This window comes from Leptopilina heterotoma, unplaced genomic scaffold, assembly GCF_015476425.1.
Source record: "Leptopilina heterotoma isolate Lh14 unplaced genomic scaffold, ASM1547642v1 Lhet_60, whole genome shotgun sequence".
Taxonomy (NCBI): domain Eukaryota; kingdom Metazoa; phylum Arthropoda; class Insecta; order Hymenoptera; family Figitidae; genus Leptopilina; species Leptopilina heterotoma.
Genome location: NW_025111138.1, coordinates 384699 through 408314, shown reverse-complemented (window position 1 = coordinate 408314; position 23616 = coordinate 384699). Strand labels below are relative to the sequence as shown.

Genomic DNA, 23616 nt, shown 5'->3' with positions numbered 1-23616 from the left:
TACAAATTCGTCAAAGTGAAAGTGAAAATGAAAATGAAAGTTGAAATGAAAATACGTAATCGACCACCAGGGATGAGTTCACGTAACTGTCACTTTCACTTCAAAAATTTTTACTTTTAATTTCTACCAAAACATTTTCACTTTCACTCAAAAAAATTTCCACTATAACGCAAAAAATTTCAGCGTTAAGCCATAAAATTTTTACCTCCACACAAAAAATTCTTACTTTCGATCATAAAATTTTCAATTTTACCCAAAATATTTTCACTTTCACCAAACAAAAAAAAATTTTTACTTCTACGGCAATTAAAAAATTTCCAATTTCATATAAAATACTTTCACTTTCTGTAGAAAAATTTTCACTTACAATTTTACCCAAAAAATTTTTACTTTCTTTTAAAAAAAATCTTAATTTCAGTTTCGCCAACAAATTTTCACTTTTATTGATCCAAAAATATTTTGACTTTTAATTTCACAAAAAGTTATTTTCACTTTCAATCAGAAACTTTTTACTTTTAATTTCAGAGAAAATATTTTCACTTTCACTCAAAACTATTCACTATAATACAGAAAATTTTCGCTTTAACCTATACAATTTTTAGCTCCACTCAAAAAACTCTTACTTTCGACCATAAAATTTTCAATTTCACCCAAAATATTTTCACTTTTACAAAAAAAAAAAAAAATTTTACTTCTACGGCAATTAAAAAATTTTCAATTTCATATAAAATACTTTCACTTTCTGTAGAAAAATTTTCACTTACAATTTTACCCAAAAAATTTTTACTTTTTTCTAAAAAAATCTTAATTTTAGTTTCGCCAACAAATTTTCACTTTCATCCAAAAATATTTTGACTTTTAATTTCACAAAAAGTATTTTTACTTTCAATCAGAAACTTTTTACTTTTAATTTAACAGAAAATATTTCCACTTTTACTCAAAATATTTTCACTTTCACTTTCTATGAAAAAATGTCCAATTACAATTTCACTCAAAAATTTTGTTCTTGAAAGTTAATTATTTTTTTGTCGAAATTGAAAGTGGGAATTTTTTTGAGTTGAAATAAAAACTTTTTGTTTAAAAGTGAAAGTATTTTTAATATAATTTAAATGGGAAATTTTTTGCGTGAAAGTGAAAATTTTTTTTGGTCAAATCGACCCATCAGGGGTCGATTACGTAATTTCATTTTAGTTTTCACTTTCATTTTCACTTCCACCTTTTTTTTCACTTTCTACTAAAGCGAAAGTTAAAATAAGAAACTATCAAAGTGAAAATGAAAATAAAAGGAAAACAAATTATTAAATTGGAAGTGAAAATAAAATTCTATCAAAGTGAAAATGAAAATAAAAGGAAAAAAATAATTAAAGTGAAAGTTCTCTTTCACTTTCTATGAAAAAATTTCCAATTACAATTGCACTAAAAAATTTTTTATTGAAAGTGAATTATTTTTTTTTTTTGGCGAAATTGAAAGTGATAATTTTTTTGAGTTGAGATGAAAACTTTTTGCTTGAAAGTGAAAGTATTTTAGATGTAATTTAAATGCGGAATTTTTTGCGTGAAAGTGAAAATTTTTTTTTGGTGAAATTAAAAGTAAAAAATTTTTTCGTTAAATTATGAGTGAAAATTTTTTGGTTGAAATTCAAAGTAAATCGTTATTTTTCGCGTGTAAGTGAAAATTTTTTGATTGAAAGTGAAAATTACGTGAACGCATCCCTGAATATAATAATCAAGTTTCAATAAATTATTAATAACTAATTCTCAATTAGAGAATAAAAATTAATTTTGAAATATATACAATTTAGAAATATTTTAGTTTCATTTTATTAGGGGAGAAAAAATTTTTCAATCTTGAAATTAAAAAAAAAAAAAATTTAAGACTAACGTCTTGGATTTATTTTTTGATGAGAATCTTTGATGAGAATTTAAAAAGAGGAATTCAAGAGAATTTGAAAAAAGATTTAAAATGTGTAAAAATATTTGTGGATTGAAATGACATGACATTAGTTTCATCGTCTCAAAATAAGGTAATTTTCATGTGAAATAATTCCAGGAGTTTGGGAGCTATTAAAATTTTGCAGTGTGGGGTCGCGTCCAGGAGTTGTCAACATTGTAAAATAGCAGCGGGGGTGGACCTTTTATGCGTCTCTGAAAAGCGTTCTGGGGTCGTGTCGTGTCGCGTCGTCACAGGGAGGGAAGAGGCTGGGCGAGAGAGAAAAAGAGAGAAAGAGAGAGAGAGAGAGAGGGAGTGAGAAAATGGGAATGAGAGGAGAGAAGAGAGAAAAGGTGAATGAGAAGAAACGTTCGCCTCGCTGTGAAGTTTACCCATCTCGTGGCAAAACTCTTCCTACGCTCCGTCGCCCTCGTTTATTTTTGTGATCGTCCAGAGCAGACGCGATCGTTCTCTTTTTAATTCTCAGTTCGGTCATTATTCTTTCATTACACGTAACAACATGTCATTTCCTTGATTGCTTATACCTCTCCCTTCAAATATTATCCGCTAACAAGTTTCGGTTTGCTATTCTTTAACGAGCAAACAAAAAAAAAAAAAAGAAAGAAAGGAAAACAATCAAAACGTCGAGAAATGGATTTAATGAAACAATTTAAATTGAATTATTTAGTTTCATAATTGTCTCTCGTTTTTATTGATTGTGTCCTATTTTTTTGTATTCTATTCTAATTCCTGCCCATTGTCTACAGAATTTTTACTTCTCAATTTTCAATTCTTATTTATTATTTCTAATAATCATTTTGATTAATTTGAGAGAAGGAAACAGTACTAAAAATACAATTCAAATTTTTCTCACAATAACATTTTTTGCATTTTATTAATTATAAAAAAGTTTTTTAGAGATAAAATGGTGGTTTAATTTCTCCACTTGAGAACGCCAAGGTCACCACCAGGTGGCAAGGGAAATTCCAAGAAAAAACTAAAGTGCCATCGAGCGGCGACCTTGGCGTTCGCAAGTGAAGAGTAGCACCTCCATATTGAATCTCATGATGTTCGTCATTCTATAATTATTTATAATTACATTTAGACAGTTTGTCAATTAATAAAAATGGATTTTAATTTTTAATTTACTTTCCTTTTCGATATTTTTATCCTCCTCAATTCTTTTAGATTCAATCTTTCAATCATTTCTAAAAATTGCAAATAAAATTTTTAAAATTAAAATATTTATAGAGTTTTGAACTAAAATTCTTCTCTTACTCAATTATTTTTGATAAAATATTCCTCTAAATCAATTTATTTTTAATATAATTAAATGTGTATTGAAAAATTTAAGTAATTTCCAAAGTGTTGAAATTAATTTATTCAAAAAACAGGGTTGCCACAGGTCAGGGAATTCGGGGAAAAGTCAGGGACTTTTAGTAAAAGTACTGGAAAAATAAATTGAATTTTTAAATTCATGAAAAAAGTCTGAATTTTGATGTTTTTTTTTGTTTACCTCGTAAACTATGAAATTACCACGAATTTTAATACAAAACCTTGAATTTTTTCTATTTCAGACAATAATTTCTTTTTAAATAACTTAATTTTACAAGAACTATCATAAAATTATGACTTATAAATTATTTAATGAATCATTTTTACAATTTTCATAAATACTAGATTGATAAAAGAATTTTAGTTAAAAATACTAAAAAAAAATTGAATTTTGAAAAAGTTACAAATAATTCCAGAAATTCAATTATTTTCAAAAGTAACAAAATTTTTCACAGAAATTCAATTGTATTAAAAAATTTCAAAAAATTCTGGTCATTTCAATAATATTTTGAAAAATAATAAAATATTATTCTCCAAAATTCAATTATGTTCAAAAATTTTTTAAAAATTCCCGTCAAAATTTCAATTATCTTTATAAATAATACAATTCTTCTACGAAATTCAATTATTTTTAAAAACTTTAACAAAATTCTTGACAAAATTTCACAGGAATTCAATAATTTACAAGATTTTAAATTAATTTCTTCGAAATAAATCAATTATTTTCATAAATAATAAAATTTTCACAAGGAATTCAATTATTTAATATAAAAAATTTTAAAAATTTTTTCGAAAAATACCAATTATTATTTAAAAAGAATTTTATAAAAATCGTCGCAGGGAATTCAATTATTTAAAAGAAATTAAACAAAGCTCTTTTCAAGAATTCAATTATTTTTAGAAATGGTAAAATTCTTCACCGAAATTCAGTTATTTTTATAAACTTGAATAAAATTCGCTGGAAGAATTAAATTATTTTCAAAAGGAATAAAATTCTTCGCAGAAATTCAATTATGTTAAAAAATTTTTTAAAAATTCTTGTCAAAATTTCAATTATCTTTATAAATAATAAAATTCTTTAATATTCAATTATTTAAAAAAATTTTTTTAAAATTCTCGTCAAAATTTCAATTATTGTTATAATTAATAAAATTCTTCTTCAAAATTCAATTATTTTTAAAAACTTGAATAAAATTCTTGTTAAAATTTCACAGAAATTCAATAATTTATAAAATTTTTAATAAATTTCTTTGAAATAATTCAATTATTTTGATAAATAATAAAATTTTCACACGAATCCAATTATTTAATATACAAAATTTCATAACATTTTTCGAAAAATATCAATTATTTAAAAATATTTTTAAAAAATTCGTCGCATGAATTCAATCATTTAAAAAAAATTTAACAAAGTTCTTTTCAAGGATTTAATTATTTTTGTAAATAATGAAATTCTTCACTGAAATTCAATTATTTTAGAAAAATTTTAATAACATTTTTTGGAAAAATTTTAATTATTTTCATAAATAATAAAACTTATCGCAGGATTTTAATTAATTTTTGATACAATATTTTAATTAAATTCCTCGATAAATGTAATTATTCTTAAAAATTTAATTAAAATTTGTCAAAATAATTGAATTATTTAAAAATATGTTTATAAAATTCTTTATGAGAATTCAAATTTAACAAACATTCCATTATTCAATAAATTATTTATTTTTTAATTTAAATAATTGAATTCTTCTAGAATTTTCTAAAAAAAAAAAATTGATTGTAATTGATTTAAAAATGAATTACCGAATAATCGATTTATTATTTATGAAAATAATTTAATTATTGCAACGAATTTTATTACAATTTCTTCAAAAAATTGAATTTTTTTGAGAAAATTTACTACTTTTTAAAATTAATTGAATTCTTGCGAAGGATTTTATTAGGATTTTTGTAAATAATAAAATTTTTTTTAAGTTTCATGGTAATTTAAATTATAACAAAACATGAAGAAGGCGATCACTTCGAGTCTTCGACTCGGAGTGATCGCCTTCTTTATGTTTTGTAATAATATTTTTTTAAATTGTAGAATTTCAAAATTATTGATGTTTTTGAATACTTTTACAATTAATTAAATTTGTAAATAAATGTAATAGAACATTTTTTTGAGTTTTTAATAATTTTTAAAGTGAATCAGAATATTTTTTAGGGTCAGGGAAAAAGTGAGAATTTTGTCTGGAAGTCAGGGAAAAATAAAATTAAATATTTGTGGCAACCCTGAAAAAACTAGTTTCACAAAATTCTTAATTAAAAGTATTAAAAATTCTGAGAATAAATATTGCGATATTATAGTTTTGTCAAAACAGAAAAGTTCATAGAAATTTCATTTTCCATAAGTTTGTGTTAATATAATTATTATTAGTAAATGAACTTAAAGTTAATAATCTTGAAAAAGAAACTATTAACAAAAAAACAACAACAAGTCTTGAGATGTTGTTTACGCTTGTGTTCTAAAAATGTAAACACTTTGCTATGTGAAAATTTTGTTTCAAGTTTGATGTATATTTTTGAGAAAATTGTGAGAGGTAATTAGATAAGCAAGAAGCTTATTAGCAGACTGAGTAATTATCAACTCCACTTAGTTAAAATAAGAAGACCGATTTTCGCAAATTTAATAATTTTACTTTCATCGAAGATTTAAACTTCGTTGCAAATCCTGAGATAAGTTACTCTTCAAGTAAAACTCAAAATCTAACAGTTCGTATATAAGTTTCATGGTGCAATCTCCCTTTAGAGTGCTACAGAGATATTAACAAGTAATTAGAGTTTTTTATAAAACTTTCGTTAAGTTTAATTTTCTATAATACTGAATAAATAAAACATCAATAAATAAACGCATCTCTCTCTCTCTCTCTCTCTTACCCAATATAAACTTTAAAAACCCCGGTATTACTAAACTCTATAAATACTCTATAAGTTTAATTTTATTAAAATAATCGAAAAACACAAAAACACAACAAAATGAGAAATAATATTTTAGAAATTTTATTTTTATTTTTAAAAGTGAACGACTATTGGATGCAATTGACAAGAAGAGAATATATTTAGAAAGGGAAAAAAAGCGTGCAAGTGAATAATGAGCAGAAAATTGCAGATTGCCTTTTTCAAGATTTGCGACGGTGAGAAATAGAATTTCGAAAAATATGCATAACATGACAGATAAGTTTTCGAAACGAGAAGATGGTCTATATATATAGGGTGTGAGAATTTCCATCAGAGAAAATAAACTCGTGTGAAAATTGCCCCTCGGTAACCGTACGTTCGATTTGCGAAACGAGGTTTGCACATTTGATTTGTCGCATCGTCGTACCGATCTATGATACACGTTTCAATATATATGTATATAAATATATAAGAGAGAAAATAAATAAAAACCTCTATCCAATTTGACGTTGGGTATCGTTATTGCGTCAACGTCAAGGATTTTATTTAAAAATGTAGGGGAATGTAGTCAAGGTTGGCCTACTGTCTAGGTAGGCCACTCGCGTTTTTTTGTCAAGTTCACTAGCGCCACCTACGCGCATTTTTGTCGAAGCTTGTCTTAGTGAAACCTAACTTTTTGTTCAATTACATTTTCGGAAAATCGAAAATTGTGTTTTCTGTGACGTCGGTACAAAAAAAGCTCAAAAAAAGTTTTGTGCATAATGTGAAAAACCATTAATAAAAGATAAAAAACAAATTGAATCGTGAAAGCAAGTATGCAGAAAATTTGTGGGACTCATGGTTGAAAGGAAAACAAAGTAAAAAATCGAATCCCGAAACGTATTTCTTTATGGTTACAACAATTCGGTAATGTTACTTACTGTCAAGGTCGGCCACTATGTGTTTAAAATGCGCAAAGATGAGGACGAGCTACTTCATTTGCAAAAACTGCAATTCTGTATAACTCATAATATAATTGATCATCTTATTAATATTTTTATTTAATTTTATTAATATTTTAGTGCAAAACTTTTTTTTATTTATATTTATTTTTTTATATTGTTTATTGTTATTATTTTGTTATTTCATTAAGTTACAAACTGTAAACAATAAAGAATCAATTTTCCGTAACTCCAAACATGTTATTTTAGTTTTTAACGATTAATGCCCTTTGAATTTTAAACATGGCCGACCTTGACTGTAATGGCCAACCTGGACTACAAATTTTTTTTTTTTTAAATCTTTATAACTTTTTCATTTTTAAACCTGTCAATTTACTTTGTACAGAAAAAATGTTCCTATTAAACAGGACTTTCCAACCATATACTTCAATTGTCCAAATTCATTTTTAAAAAAAAGTTATAAACAAAAGTCAAAAAGGTGGCCGACCTAGACTATGTTCCCCTAATAAATAATAATTAATTAAACAACATTGATATTTACCCATCGAATTTGTTGTATTTCCGCACTTCATAAATTAAAAGCAGTTGAGAAAATATTTTATCTCACCAATAATGTTGTCTGAAACAAAAGAAAAAAGAAAGGTTTTTTTTAAATTTTTTTATCGGGGGGACGTTTTTTAAAGTGACACATAAATTATTTTTAAATAGAAACCCAAAAATAATTTTTAATCTTATATTTAAAAAAAAAATACTTAAATGAATCGAATAATCAGTTTGATTTTAATTTATCGAAAAATTTATTTTTTCTATTATTTCTTAATTTATTATTTTTTTATTATTTAACAACAAAATTTAATAAAATTTGTACGCAAACATTTAATTATTTTCATAAATAATAAAATTTTTTTTAAGAAATTGAATTATTTTCATAAATTAAATATTTATTTAAAAAATAAGTTATTGATGTTTTCGAATAATTTAAAAGAAATTCGTAAATAAATGTAACAGAACATTTTTTTGAGTAAAATTTTTTCCTTTATTTTCTAAAAACTTTTAAAAAGTTTTAATAGCAATTTCAATTAAAATTTGTAATTGACAAATAGAATTTATGAACAATTTTTTCCTTTATTTTTAAAAAAAATTGTAAATCTTATGAAAGCAATTGTAATTAACAATTTAAAGTAATTTGAACTCAAAAAAATTTGGAAAAAGTTGATTAGTCGCATTATTTTACAAAAAAGTCGAAAAAGTCGCACAAACTTTTTAAGAAATGGAAAAATTTTCAGAATTTTCGAAATTTTAATAATTATTTTTGTTTAACTAAAAGTAAACATGCGATTATAAATTTTAGAAGAACTATTATAATATAATTTTTAATCTTCGGATGGAAAAAATCACTGTTATTGACGAAAAATTTTATTTTTTACAGAAAAAAAATTTTGTAATATTCGAAATTAAATAATTTAATAAAATTAGAACAACACTTTCATTTTTTGAGTAATTCATTTATAAAATTGCATTAAAAATAATTGAAATCTCTTCAAGGAATTTTATTATTCGTGATGAAAATAATTGAATTCTTACAACGAATTTCTATATTATTTGTGAAAATAATAAAATTCCTGCAAAGAATTTTATTAACAATTTTTTTTAAATAAATATAAATATTATAAATTTTGAAAATGATTAAATTCTTTCGAGGATTTTCATTATAATTTTTCTAGAAATATATGAATTCTTATTAAAATAAATTTGATTAAAATTATTAAAAATAATTGTTTTCTGTCGGGAAATTTCATAAAAATTTTGTTTGACAATTAATTTCTTTCAAAAAAATTTTATAAAAACTGTATTTTAATTTTAAATAATTAAATTTCTGTTAAAATTTTATTATTTATGAAAATATCTATAGTATATTTGTAAAGAATTTCATTAATTTTCTTTTAAATAATTGAATTCTTTTGTAAAATTTTATTCAAATGGAAATTATATTATTTTTTCAATAGATAATAATAATTAATAATAAATAATAAGTTAATAAAACATTGAATTTAACGATCATTTCGATTTAGTAATTACTGACTCGGAATGATCGTTAAATTCCGTGTTTTATTAAATATTTAAAACAACCGATTGATAAAATCATATAATTTTTTTAATAAATAATAATATTATTATTGGAAATAATTGAAAATTTCATTATTTGCCTAAATAATTGAATTCTTGTGAAAATTTCCTAAATTTTGTTCTTAAAATTTTTGAAAATGCATCGTTTCAATAAATTATATTTTAAATCTGTTGAATTATTTCTAAGAGTTTTATTAAAATTTGTGGGAATAATTTTTTTATGCAATCTTTTTTTTCTCTATCCAATTAAAAAAAAAGAAAACTTTACCAATTGAACAAAAATTGTTCTCCCAAAAGTGGAATGGATTTAAAAAAAAAAAAAAATTTTCCATCCCTTTTTTCTACGATACCTAATATGGATATGTAGTTGAAATTATTATTTCGACAGTCCATATTTGAAGTAGTCGCATTTTTTTTTTGCGATTGCTGTTAGGCAGTAGGATAGTAAAATAATACAATAACAATTTTTCTTGTATTTTCAAACGTGAAAAAGCAAGCTACATGCCAGACAGCGTGGCATGTAAACTGATCGACAAGCATTCACAGCCACTTCGACGGCTTTCATGTGATCGTAAAATAACAATAGGCATAGTGCACAGCCTCGGATTTTGAATACAAACATATATCCTTTTCTCTGACTCGTTTTTTTTCTTTTTTCTCCGTTATTTTTTTTTTTGCAGATTCAAAGTGCTATTTTGAATGTAATATTATACGTCGTGAAAGCGATTTCTCTATATGAGAGCTTAGAGTTGTTTTTTTACAGAAAAAAATATCCGTATAAGCCGAAAATGGTTGTTCTTCCTTTTGGGTATTTTCAGGTATTTTTCTTTTAATGTCCGGCTATTGCAATTATGTTTGTGAATTTATTTTTCAAATAATGTGATTTTTTGTCTCTAATAAATTTATTTCAAATAATTTATTTATTCTGTTCAAAATTAAAGTTTTTTCCTCGCAACTTTTATTTGACATTTTTAATATTGTTTTAATTTGTGATGTATTGTAAAAAATAAAAAAAATTTATTTAAACTAAATGAAATAAATAATAAATTAATAAAAAGTCAATTTGTCATCTAATATTTGTAAATTTGAAAAGTGGAAATTTATTTATGGCACATTTTACATTCTTGGAATTTAAAATTTATAATTTAAAATATAAAATAATTTGTTGAAATTATTTTTTTATATCCAAAAAGCATTTCATCCAATTATCATACTTCTTTCTTTTGGGGGAAAAAATTTAATTTAAGTACTCAATTAAACTTTCAACTTAATTACAATGATGAAAAGCATTTCCATAAATTCAGATTTTCTCAAGACTTGTAACACTATGCAAAACTTTAGCATCGTCTCCTTATCCATAATCATGATTCTTACAAAATTTACATCTTGTATGCCGTTGACACTTTGATAATAAAAATTTAATTTAAAATTACTATTAGCATTATTCTTTCTTTTTATTTTATTATTATCATAAATTTCTATTTTATTGTAATAAATTATTATTTTATTACCTACAGTAAATAATTATTTTATTTTAAAATAATTATTTTATTATTAAAATAAATTATTTTATTATTAAAATAAATTATTATTTTACTTTTATAATAAATTTAAAAAAAAATCTTCAAACATTGTATAAACATTAATTTTTGGTGTTTGTACATTTTTTTTTGGTTTGAAAAATGTGTCGAAAAAAATATTTATTCTCCAATATGTGGACGGAAAAAAAATTTTGTCGAAAAGAAATTTTGTTTTTTACATCAGTCAAAGTTCCGCAGTGGGGAATTTTGCCAAGGCTCGCGATTCACTAAATATTGGTCCAACTCTCGTCGACAATATTGGTCCATGTCGGCTTAGTATAGAAAACCAATATCAAGCTTCGAATTTAAATATTAGATCAAACATGTTTTCGAATTTTATTTTTTTTGCCAAATGTAAAATATCTATTTCAACCAAGATTGAAATGTATACTTAATTTCTAATTTTACTAATTTTATTTATAATATTATGAATAACTATTAAGGGAGTACAACAATTTTAACACAAGAGAAGGAATTTTTTAAGAATTATTTTCTTAAAAGCCACTAAATTTAAAAAATTCCAATTACATTTTTCGTCAGAATTAAATTATTTTCATGAATAAAAATATTCTTTTATAGAATTAAATTATTTTCATGAATAAAAATATTCTTTTATAGAATTTAATTATTTTTAAAAATATTATTATAATAAAATTAATTTTAAAAATTCAATTCCTTTTATAAAAATTTGATCAAAATATGCATAAAAATTCAATTATTTTCACATTCATTAAAAATCCAAATTCTCACTTTCACTAAAAAAATTTTTGATCTACATTTCAAAAAATTTTCACTTTCATTCAAAGATGGTTTACTTTGACTCCAATTATTTTTACTTTCACTTGAAAAGATTTGATTTTTAAAGTGAAAGTTTTACTTTCAAACAAAAAATTTTTATCTCCACTCAAAAAAATTCTCACTTTCAATAAAAAATTTTTTTGTGCAATTGTAAGTGGAAATTTTTTCACAGAAAGTGAAAGTTAAAATATTTCGAGTAAAAGTGAAAATATTTTCAGTGAAATTGAAAGTATAAAGTTTTTTGTTAAAAGTGAAAATACTTTTTGTGACATTAAAAGTCAAAATATTTTTGGATGAAAGTGAAAGTGAAAATTTGTTGTCGAAACTGAAATTAAGATTTTTTTTTAGAAGAAAGTAAACATTTTTTGGGTGAAATTGTAAGTGAAAATTTTTCTACAGAAAGTGAAAGTATTTTATATGAAATTGAAAATTTTTGAACTGACCGTAAAAGTAAAAATTCTTTTTTTGGTGAAAGTGAAAATATTTTGGGTGAAATTAAAAATTTTATGATCGAATCTAAGGACTTTTTGAGTGAAGGTTAAATTTTTTTGGTAAAATTGAAAGTATAAAGTTTTTTGCTGAAAGTGAAAATACTTTTTGTGAAATTAAATGTCAAAATATTTTTGGATTAAAGTGAAAGTGAAAATTTGTTGTCGAAACTGAAATTAAGATTTTTTTTAAAAGAAAGTAAAAATTTTTTGCGTGAAATTGGAAGTGAAAATTTTTCGACAGAAATTAAAAGTATTTTCGATGAAATTGAAAGTGGAAATTTTTGAATTGACCGTAAAAGTAAACATTCTTTTTTTTTGGGTAAAAATATTTTGGGTGAAATGGAAAATTTTATGATCGAAAGTAAGAATTTTTTGAGTGAAGGTAAAAATTTTTTGGGTTCAAGCTAAAATTTTTTGCGTTATAGTGGAAATTTTTTCAGTGAAAGTGAAAATTTTTTGGGAGAAATTGAAAGTTAAAAATTTTTTGGGGTGAAAGTGAAAGTTACGTGAACGCATCAACTTTTACAGAATTTGATATTCACTTTCGCTTTGATAGTTTTTTTCCCCTTTTATTTTCACTTTCACTTTGGTAGAAAGTTAAAATAGAAATTTAAAAGTGAAAATGAAAGTGAAAACTAAAATAAATTTACGTAATCGACCCATCAGGGGTGGATTACGTAATTTTATTTTAGTTTTCACTTTCATTCTCCTTTTTATTAAAACCGACGATTTTTTTGCATTACTTTTATTTATACTTTAAAAAATTTTCATTTTCATCTTGATGGTTTTCTTTCAAATCATTTTCTTTTTGAAGATTAAAATAAAATTTAACTAAAAATGAAAATTTGACACAGTGAAAATAATCCTAAACAACAGAATACTCTAAAGTATAAATAAAGGCGAAAGTAAAATAAAAAATCTGTCAAGTAAACATGAAAATAAGAATGAAATTATCTAAGAGTGAGAGTGAAAATGAAAATGAAAATAAAAATATATCAAAGTGAAAGTAGTAGTAAAAATAAAAAAAGTCAAAGTGAAAGTAAATATGAAAATAATAGTCAAAATGAAATTAGGTAGTCGACCCATTGGACAAGAAAAAAACAGAATATTTTTAAAATTTTTTTTTGTCACCACCTTTGAATCCGTCTTTTTTTCATTCACTATTTCCTTTTCCATTTCGAAAGCCTTAAAAAAAGAGTATTTCCTCTTTTTTTCTATTCGTAAGATGTTACAAACCATTTGTATGAAAAATTAATGTTATCAGTCTCTTGGAAATTCATTTCTCGTATTTCTCGTATCTGAAGGAATAAAACCAAAGGGAAGAGATGCCTTGACGCTGTTATGGGAATAAAAAGGAATAAAGAAGAGACGAAAAACGGAAGTGAAAGGAGACGCGATAAGAGAACAGAAAGTGGAAAGAGGGACACAAAAAGAGGAGTTTGGGGTAAAAGGGACCTTGGGGGTAAAAGAGACTGTCTCTTCTCTTTCTCCTTTTTTCCCTCCCTCCTAATGGGGGGAGGAAAGAGGGAGGGGGGAAGAGAAGACAAGGAGGTGAAAAAGGAGGGGAAAAGGTAGAGGAGGGGGGCGGGGTTGAGAAGGTATAACGGTGAATAGATAGGGGGGTAAAAAGGTAGAGGGGTGAGAAGGACCATTCCTGAGGAAAGAGGGACAGAAAACGTGACTCCGCCCAAATTGTCCCTCCTCCTCCTCCTCCACCCCCTCAGTTCCCACCCACACAATCCCTTCGCGATGGCGAAAGGACCCTTAGACCTGTGCTGTGCTAATGGTTTACAAACAAACGGTGACGTATGAATCTATGCGCGAATCAGCCATGACGAACCACTTATACACAAAGAAAGACGGATTATTAATTTACGGGACGGTATATATACCTAGACTTATTATTGTCCCTTGAGATGGCCTGGCGTCTGTTCCGAACAGGACAAATGTTCGGTAAACAGAAAAAGAGAGAGAGAGAGTGAGAGCGTCGAGTTAGAGAAAGTAAAAGCGAGGGGGTTCAATGTTGAAGAGAACCCAAACCAAATACTGAATCGTTCGTAATGATGCTGTCAATTCTATAAACTTCTGCTCTCGCTTTCAATAAAACTACACACATATTTCTCTTATTCTTCATTTGCCATTCATTTCGAAAGGGAAAAAAAATAATTCATATTATATGAGATGGGATTTGACAAAAAAAAAAAAGGAAAGGAAAACATTGTTAAGGGACTGATGTGTCCTTTCAAAAAAAAGGACTTGCTCTACATGGAAATTGTATAATAATTCAGAAGGAAGAAAGGGCGATGTAATCAAGTATTCCCTTATGCTTTTAAAATGTGAATAAAATATGCACTAAATTTTCTACGAAATTTTTTTTTTCATTAAAGTAGGTACCATTATTTTCTTTTTAAAATTGTTAATTCAGGCGAATGTAGAAAAATTCCTTGGAAACTGACACTTTTAAACTGGAATTTTCCTAAAAATTGCAATAGGAAATTTCGTATATTTCCCATCATTTATTTATTCATTTGCTTATTTATATTTTACAAAATTAAATAATTCTAATAAATTCTTACAAATACATGGAACTTTCATATAATACTGTATTTCGCATTTATTTATCTTTTTTAAATAAATATTCAATTATTATTTTTCCATAGAAATTAAAATTCTTCAAAAGATTCAAATTCAAACCTTTTTGAAATTAAACAACTTATAAAAAATTATACTTATTAAACTAATTCTATTAAATTAACTTATAAAAAAATGATTGACAGATAAAATCATTATTTTATATTATAAGAATATTGTTACTGTAACTTATTCAAAATTACTTTCTTCACTTTAATTCAATTTTTATTTTTCAGAATTTTTAACTAAAATTCTTCTTTAAATTAATTATTTTTTAGAATTTTTGAAAAATTTCTTTGAAAATTTTCAAATCTTTTTGTTTACAATTCAATTTTACGAAATTTCATCGATAATTCGGAAATTATTCAATTAAATATATATTAGAAAATAAAAACTTCAAATAAATTAAAGAAAATTTAATTAAACATTTTTAAAAAAATTAAATCTACACAATTTTTAGTTAGAAGTATGAAAAATTCAAACATTCAAAAATTATAATTTGAAATTTTTTCAAAATTTAACTATTTTTAAAAATTTACTCTATAATACTTTCTCTCTAAATTTGAATTAGTAAAAAATAAAAATGTTTATTAATTGGAATTAGTGACTGACTTTTTGCTTTTGAATTAGTAAATTTTACTATTAAATTAGTAAAAACGACTATTTATTAGTAAAATCTGCTAATTCAAAAGCGAAAAGTCAGTTACTAATTCAAATTAGAAAACATTTTTACTACTTTAAATTTGGAGAGTTTAATATTCAATTATTTCATATAATTTTAATTGAAATTCATATTTAAATAAATTTTTATTAAAAAATTCTACGAAAATTCAATTCTTTAAATACAAAAATAAATAATTTATTGAAGAATTGAATGTTTTTCAAAATTGAACTTTCATTTTAAGAATTTTATAAACAAATTTTTAAATACGTAATTAAAATTCTTTTGACGAATTTTAATAAAATTTTAAAGAATAATTTCATTTTTCGAGAAATTAGATGAAAATTGTATTAAAAATAGTTGAATCTCTGTAAAAAAATTGACAGAATTGAGAAAAGTTTTTGAAAATATGAAAATATTGAATTCTTATTGAAACGAATTTTAATATTTCATTTTAAATAATTGAATTCTTTTGTGAAATTTTATTAAAATAGTAGATATTGAAAATAATTTAATTTTGATAAATTATTGAAATTAATCAAATTTCTGCGTAGAATTTTATTAAAATTATTTTTAATAAAAATTGAATTGTTAAAACGAATTTCATTAAAATTTTTGAAAATAATTTAATTCTTTAAAGAAATTTAATTAAAAATGTATTGACAATAATAATTAAATTCTAATAAATAAATTATAGGAAGGCATTTTAAAATAATTGAATTTCTTTGATGAATTTAAATAAAATTTTTAAGAATAATTTCATTTTTCGAGAAATTCCATTAAAATTTGTATTAAAAATAATTGAAATTCTGCGATAAGTTTAATTATTTATGAAAATAATTGAAAACCTGTAAAGTTTTTTTTATTATTCATAAAAATAATTGAATTACTGTAAAAAATTTGATTATTTATGGAAATAATTGAATTATTGCAAAGAAATTTATAAAGAATTCGTAAATAATGGAATTCCTGTAAAATTTTTATTATTCAATTAATTTATTCAAAATTGAAATTTTACAAAATTGCAAATTAAAACCTTTTGAAGTTTATTTATTTATGAAAATTGTAAACGTAACTGCTTTTTCAATGTTTATTTATTATTTACATTCATTTTTTGTATATTTATTACTTATCTTTTATTTATAATAAATACAAAATTAAAAATTGAACAGAAATACTATGAAATTTAAATAAAAAAAAATCCCGATAAGTTTAAAGTTTTGTAAAAAAAATTCAAAGTCGCATAATAAAAGAAAAGAAATATAAAATTTCTAAAAAGTATTTCTAATATAGGATTAATACGTTATAAAGAGAAAATTTATTATAAACAATTCTAATTCTTATTGAACGCCAGTAGATTGTTTAAACAAATAAATAAATTGAGGCAAAAAAAATCAAAAGTGTTTTGAAGCAACGTTTTGATTCGTTTTCTGTCTCAATTTGATATCCTTAGAAAAACTGTGATACCTTATTCTTCCATTAAAAATAAAAAAAATAAAATAAAATTCTTTTTTCTACTCTAAAAAAAAAATTTGCATAATAATAAATAAAAACTAGAACAACTACACTTTTCCCCCTTTTTTTCATTGTGAAAAATTTATGAAATATTTATCCTATATTTTTCAATGAAAATGAGAGAGGAAAAAAAAATTGTCAACTTCTTTTTTTTTTACCAACTCGGAAAAAAAACAAAAATTTACATAATAATATTTAATAAAGGATAACAACAAGCGTCTGTATACGAAAGCTCTAGAAAATAAATCGTCGAATTAAAAATGTGCAGTAGAATAAACCGAATTTTGGTCAGACAGAAAGAGCGGAAAATTTAACCATGTACCTATCATCAGCGTTTTATTTTTCATTGCGTGTGACCACATTACATGTACTCTATATTCTGTGTAATTTCGTGGACCTCTATACGTTATTGTAATTGACACTGAGAGTTAAAAAGAGAGCGAGAGAGAGAGAGAGAGAGAGAGAGAGAGAGAGAGAGAGAGAGAGAGAGAGAGAGAGAGAGAGAGAGAGAGAGAGAGAAGACAAAGAAAAAGTGAGAGAGAGCTCTGCAACATTTTTGTGGGCAAACCAACCATTTCTTGTATATATCATGAACAACGAAAAATTAAATTTTGTATAAATAAATTTTAATTTTTCAGCAATGAGTTAGTACTTCTGTCGAGGCTAAAAAAAATTTATATATTATAGTTTTTTTATTCAACTAATTTTTAAATATTTAAATGAAATGAAATTAATTCATTCAATAGTTTGAATATAAAACTAAAATATGTCTTTTTTGCCCCGTACCTTTTGCACCCCATTCCTACTGAAAAAAAACTATTTTCTCTATTGATTCCTATTGCTAAAACTTTGTAGCCTTTTGGTCAAAAAAATGAAGTCAAAAATAGTCAAAAATTTAATTTACCATATTTTTTTATTTATTCAATTTCTTTTATACCAAAGGCCACAAATATTCTACCTTTTGAAAAAACGATCTATGACTAATATTGAAATTTATTTTTATGTTACAGGTGAGTTCACTTCCCACCTATTTTCCCTTATTCTTCGTGGTGAGTAATTTTCATTATTTTCATTTTATTATTTACTTATTTTATAATTATTTTATAATAAAACTTTTGATTAACATAATGTCATAGTATATTACATTTTTTATTCTTTTATTTTTTCGTATTAAAATTTTTATTTCATTATTGATTGTATTATTGAAGATAATTTTCAAAATATTTTATTTAAAATTCATTCAAATAAAATTTGAATTAAGTGGAAAAGAAAAAAGTCATTAAAAAAACTATTTTCAATCACTCGAAATTTTCCCCTTTATTTAATTTTTATTATTTTATTTATTATTTATTTTTCAATTAGTTACAATTTGCAAATAAAGATGGAAGAGAATTTTTCGTTTATGTATTTTACTTATTTTTTATTCGTTAAAAAGTTAAAATTCAAGTAAAATTGGAAGAGATTTTTTTTCCAGTAAAAGTAAAAAGTGATAAAAATCATTAAAAAGAGAAAAAAAAGTAAAAAACGAAATTTTTCTGATAGGTTAAAATTTAAATAAAGTGGAAAAGATGTGAGTGATTAAGGAGTTTTTTTTTAATTACTCGGAGTTGTTTGTTTGTTTACTTTATTTATTTTTTATTGGTTAATTTTAAAATAAAGTGAAAGAGAAAAGTGAGATGATTGAAAGGTGAATTCTTTTTAAAATGATAACTCGAATAAAAGTTAATTGCTCCTTTATTATGTGATGATATAAACGTGTTATATATTGTTATCAGATTGCAACAGCCATGTTATGGTGCTGTGTCCTTTACCAAAGTTTCCCTAATGAGATAACGTCAAGGAACATATTTATCTCCGAAACTATCTAACAGTGAGAAACGTGATTATCTACAGAACATTCTCCCGTTTAATATAATCTCAAACATCTCTCATGTTGTTGAAAACTTTTGTGATGGAATTTTTCACACATTAACTACTGTTCTCGTGGCATATATAATTCTCTTATACCTGAAATTTTATAGTAAACATTCTATTTAGTGCGAATTTCATCATATGCTTAATAAACATTCTGTTTAATAAACATTTAGCTTAATAAACAAATTCTGCTTAATAAACTTTAAAAGTAGAAACAAATATAATTTTTATGATGCATTTACAAAAAAATTTTATTTATTTATTGTTTCTGTAAAAGAAATCTAGATTGATTTTTCTAATTTTTCGGATATTTACAATTGTTTATATTACAATTTATAATAAATAATAATTAAAATAAAATAATTAAGATTTTCATATGAAAAATTATTTGTCAGTTAGTTTAAAAGAAAGATTTTTTCTCATTTTGCATAATCGTAAACTTCGAGGACTTTAAATTCCTCGTAAAGTTTCTACCACTTGTGAGAGAGTTTTCATGCCCTCTAGGCGTGAATTTACAGAATAATAATGGCGCGAAATTCAAATTTCGACGATGTTTATGAAGAGTTTATTAACAAATATTCATAAATAAAATTTGATTTACTTTTCATATTTAATAATAGGTACTAATTTATATTTAATTTTTATTAAATTATATTCATTATTATGGATTAAAAGTCAATTAGCAATTTTCCCTTCAATTGAAATAATTTAAACCAGCAACAATTTGCGAGCAGCTGACTTCTCACTCACTTTTTTAAATAAAATTAGCAATTTAAAAAAATAATAAAACGTAAAAATTTTTAATTCAAATTTTTTTTAGAAAAATAATTTAATTAGTTATTGAAAATAATGGATTTATAGAAAAATTTTAGTTAAAAAGAATAAAAAAATTAAATTTCAAAGAACTTACAAATCATTGCAGAAATTCAACTATATTCAAAAGTAATAAAATTCTTATGACAAAATTCAATTATGTTCAAAATTTAAAAAAAATTCTCGACAAAATCCTAATTATTATCTTTATAAATAAAAAAATTCTTTTTCAAAATTCAATTATTTTCAAAAACTTTAATAAAATTCTTGTCAAAATTTCAATTATTTAAAAATAATTTTAATAAAATTGTACGCAAACATTTAATTATTTTCATAAATAATAAAAATTTCACAGGAATTCAAATTATTTACAAACTTTTCTTCTCAATATTTCAAATATTTTCAGAAATAATAAAACACATCGCAGGATTTTAATTACTTTTAATTTAATACAATTTTAATCAAATTCCTTGAAAAATGTAACTATATTCTAAAATTTTTTTTTTAAATTCGTCAAAAGAATTTTTTATAATAATTAAATTAAAATTTAATTTTCTAATAAAAATTGATTGGAAAATAAATTTAGTTTAAATTTTAGATAAAAATAGAATATGGAAATAATTTTTAAGAAGTTACAGTGACAATATTTTTATATATTTATGAAAAAGAAATTATTGTTTTCGAATAATTTTACAATAAAAGATATTTGTAAATAAACTTAACAGAACATTTTTTTCAATACAATTTTTTCCTTTATTTTCTAAAAATTCAAAAAATATTCAGTTTAATTTTCAATTAAATTTTCTAATTGAAAAAAATGTAAATTATAATCATTTTTTTCCTTTCTTTTTAAAAAACTTTGAATTTTATTTAAAAAAATTTTAATTAAGAAATAGAATTGATGCAAATTATTTCCTTATTTATGAAAATTGAGAATTTTCTACAAAAATATTAAAAAATGGGAATATATCTAATGTTTTTCTTCCCAAATGAAAAAAAATGAGTTTATAAACAATATTGTTATTGAGAAATAAAAATTAGAAAATAAAATAAAAATTAACAATTCTCTAGTATTTTTTATAAAGAAAAAAGGGTAATAATTTGCATAAAATTTAGATCGGCCAAACGAAATTTTTTATAGAAAAAAGCATATAACAACCAAAATGAGTATATTTTTTATTTGTTAATCATAATTTTTAAAAAATTTTCTAATTTGTAATATTAGTTTATTATATATTATGAAAAAATATCTGCCTTTTTTTGATTTGTCAAACAATATTTTTAATGAATAAAATAAAAGCATACACAGAAACTAACTTCAAACTGCGGACAGATAATGAATGGAAGAATACGGAGATTAATATAGTTAATTAAAAAATTTTTTTGCTTCCCATGCGAAAAAAGAAACGATTGTAAGCGAAAATAATAAAATTCCAAACTTTGTTATACTTGTAATATTTTGTACAAATATAAAAATTCAAAAATGTAGAAACAAAAAAAAATTTATTTTCATTTCAAAAAAAATTTGAGAAATTAAAAAAAAATAAAAAAAAACAGTTTGAAATGAAAATCTGTCGGAAAAAATTCAAGTGGAAATACTCGAATTGGTGACACTCTATAGGTGGTGGTACAGGTACACGATAGCATTATCGTGATGAGGGGAGGTGAATCGTGAGGGGAGGGAAGAGTATTGCAGCTTGCGCCCTCAGGAGCTCTCACAGTGGCAACATCGGGGTAGAGAAACGGCTCACTTCCGCTTCAGCCGGAAATGGAACGCCGTTTCATTCTTAAGGGAGTACAGTTGAGAGAGACTATCTCGGTACTTCGACTCACAAGAAGTTTAAAATAAGACATGTTCATTATTCTATTACAAAATAATGGCAAAATACTGCACTCAAAAGAATTCACTATTTACTTTCATTTAACTGAATTTTCATTAGATGAAAAATTTTCCATTTAAATGTATTTTTTTCTTTTGTCAAAGAAAAAAAAATTTATTTAATCGTATTTTCCTTGAATGTTGACATTATTTTTTCAGTATTTTTAATTAAAAGTATTTTTTTTTAAAGTATTTTTCCAGTATTTTTAATTCAAAGCATATTTCTAGTATTTTTTAAAAAATTTTTTCTAATGACAGGTTAAATTTAATTAATTGATTGTAATTAGAATTTTTTTATAAGTAAACTAATTTTGCGGAATTCTTTTTTAAGAGAATTTCTATTTAATATGATTGTTATTCAGCAGAATTTCATTTAACAACAGACTTTTTATTTTGCAGAATTTTTGAAGAATTCTTATTTAGCAGTATTTTATTTAACAAAATTCTTATTCATAAGAAATTTCATTCAGTGGAATTTTTATTTAATGGTAATTTCATTAAGCCAAATAAAATTATTTCTAAGTGAAATAAAAATTTACAATTTGTAAAAAAAATATTCTCTTTTAAAAAATATCCGCAAAGTTTCATTTCCTTAAAAAGTAAAAATTCGTCAATTATTAAAATAAAAATTGTAAAAAAAACAATTAATTCGAATTCGAAAAAGTTGAAAAAAAAATTATTTCTCCTCGTATTCCAAACTTGATGTCGATATTGAAATAAAAAAAAAATCTCCCCCTCCTGCCAGTGAATAAAAAAAAACTTTGATTTCCTCAAGCGAGAGACCTATATTTGAAAATCAGATTTCCATCTAGTTTATTTATAAACGTAATCGTCAAGTGCAAATTTTCGTCAGTATTTGTGAATAATGTGTTGGATGGAGGAGGAGGACGCGTGTACTCGACACGATCTGTACTCAACTTGTACAGTTTCTTCAGAGAATGTCAGGAGTGAAGTGGATGACAGCTTTCCCAACGAGAGACGATGCAGGACGACGTGACATCGTCTGAACGCCTCGCGGAGTATGACATACAGCTCTGTAATGTATGCATTCCTAGAATGCATGAGCATATTCCTGGTTTTCGTGGCAGAGAAGAGACTGCGTCAAGCACAAAACTCTCTCTCTCTCTTTCACTCAATCTTTTTTATCTTTTCGTCTCTTTTTCAGCCCCCTTATATCTTTTTCGAATTTTCCCTTGGGATGCCAATCGTATCATCTTCTTTTTTATCTCGTTCTCCTCACTTTCCTTTCCCCCTTTTTTTCGAAGCATGAAACTCGACAAATATCATTAAAAAATTTTATTCGACGTTTGCCAAAATATTCTTTAAGAATCGGGAAAAATTTTGGTTTTAGTCTTGAAGTGAATAATAAAGCAATAATTTTTTATTATTTGACGACCGAGTGATAAAATCATCATTATCACAGTAAATCGTGAGGTATTGAAAAGTGTTGCAAATTAAATTAACACCAAAAAAAGATTAAAATAATCAATTTTGGTGTTATTTTTTACAATGAATGAAATTTTAATTTATTAAATTTTTTTATAAATATAAAACATGAAGATATCGATAACTCCGAGTTCGAAGTGATTCGACTCGGAGTGATCGATTTCTTCATATTTTATAATAATTAAAGATGACCAAGTAATAAAATCATTATTTTATATAATAAGAATATTATACTTCTTCAAAATTATTTTCATTATTTCAATTCAATTATTATTTTCAAAAATTTTTAACTACAATTTTACTTCATATCTATTATTTTTAATAATTTTCGAAAAAGTTCTTTGGCAATTTTCAAATCCATTTGCTTACAATATTCAATTTCACGAAATTTCAATTATTCCTAAATTCTTTAATTAAATGCATATTACAAAATAAAAACTTGAAAAAAATATAAAAGAAAATTTAATTAAACTTTTTCAAACAAATTAATTTCTAAAAATTCACGCTATATTGGTTTTAATATTCAATTATAATCTAAAATTTTAACTGAAATTCATTTTTATGAAATGAAAATCAATTTTTATTAGAAAGTTCTACAAGAATTTAATTATTTAAATG

General features: G+C 23.5%; 1 protein-coding gene across 2 annotated transcripts in view; it reads left to right on the top strand.

The window, feature by feature from the left end:
- The window catches only part of LOC122509452 (junctional adhesion molecule 2A-like), a 341612-nt gene that overhangs the window by 70782 nt on the left and 247214 nt on the right, over positions 1–23616 (top strand). Inside the window, exon 2 of one of the 2 annotated variants that reach the window (XM_043623555.1) lies at positions 17957–17995. The exons of the other annotated variant lie outside the window; for it this stretch is intronic. Coding sequence (XP_043479490.1) covers positions 17957–17995 — 39 coding nt within the window. The remainder of the gene's footprint in view (positions 1–17956; positions 17996–23616) is intronic. 2 annotated transcript variants of the gene reach the window in all.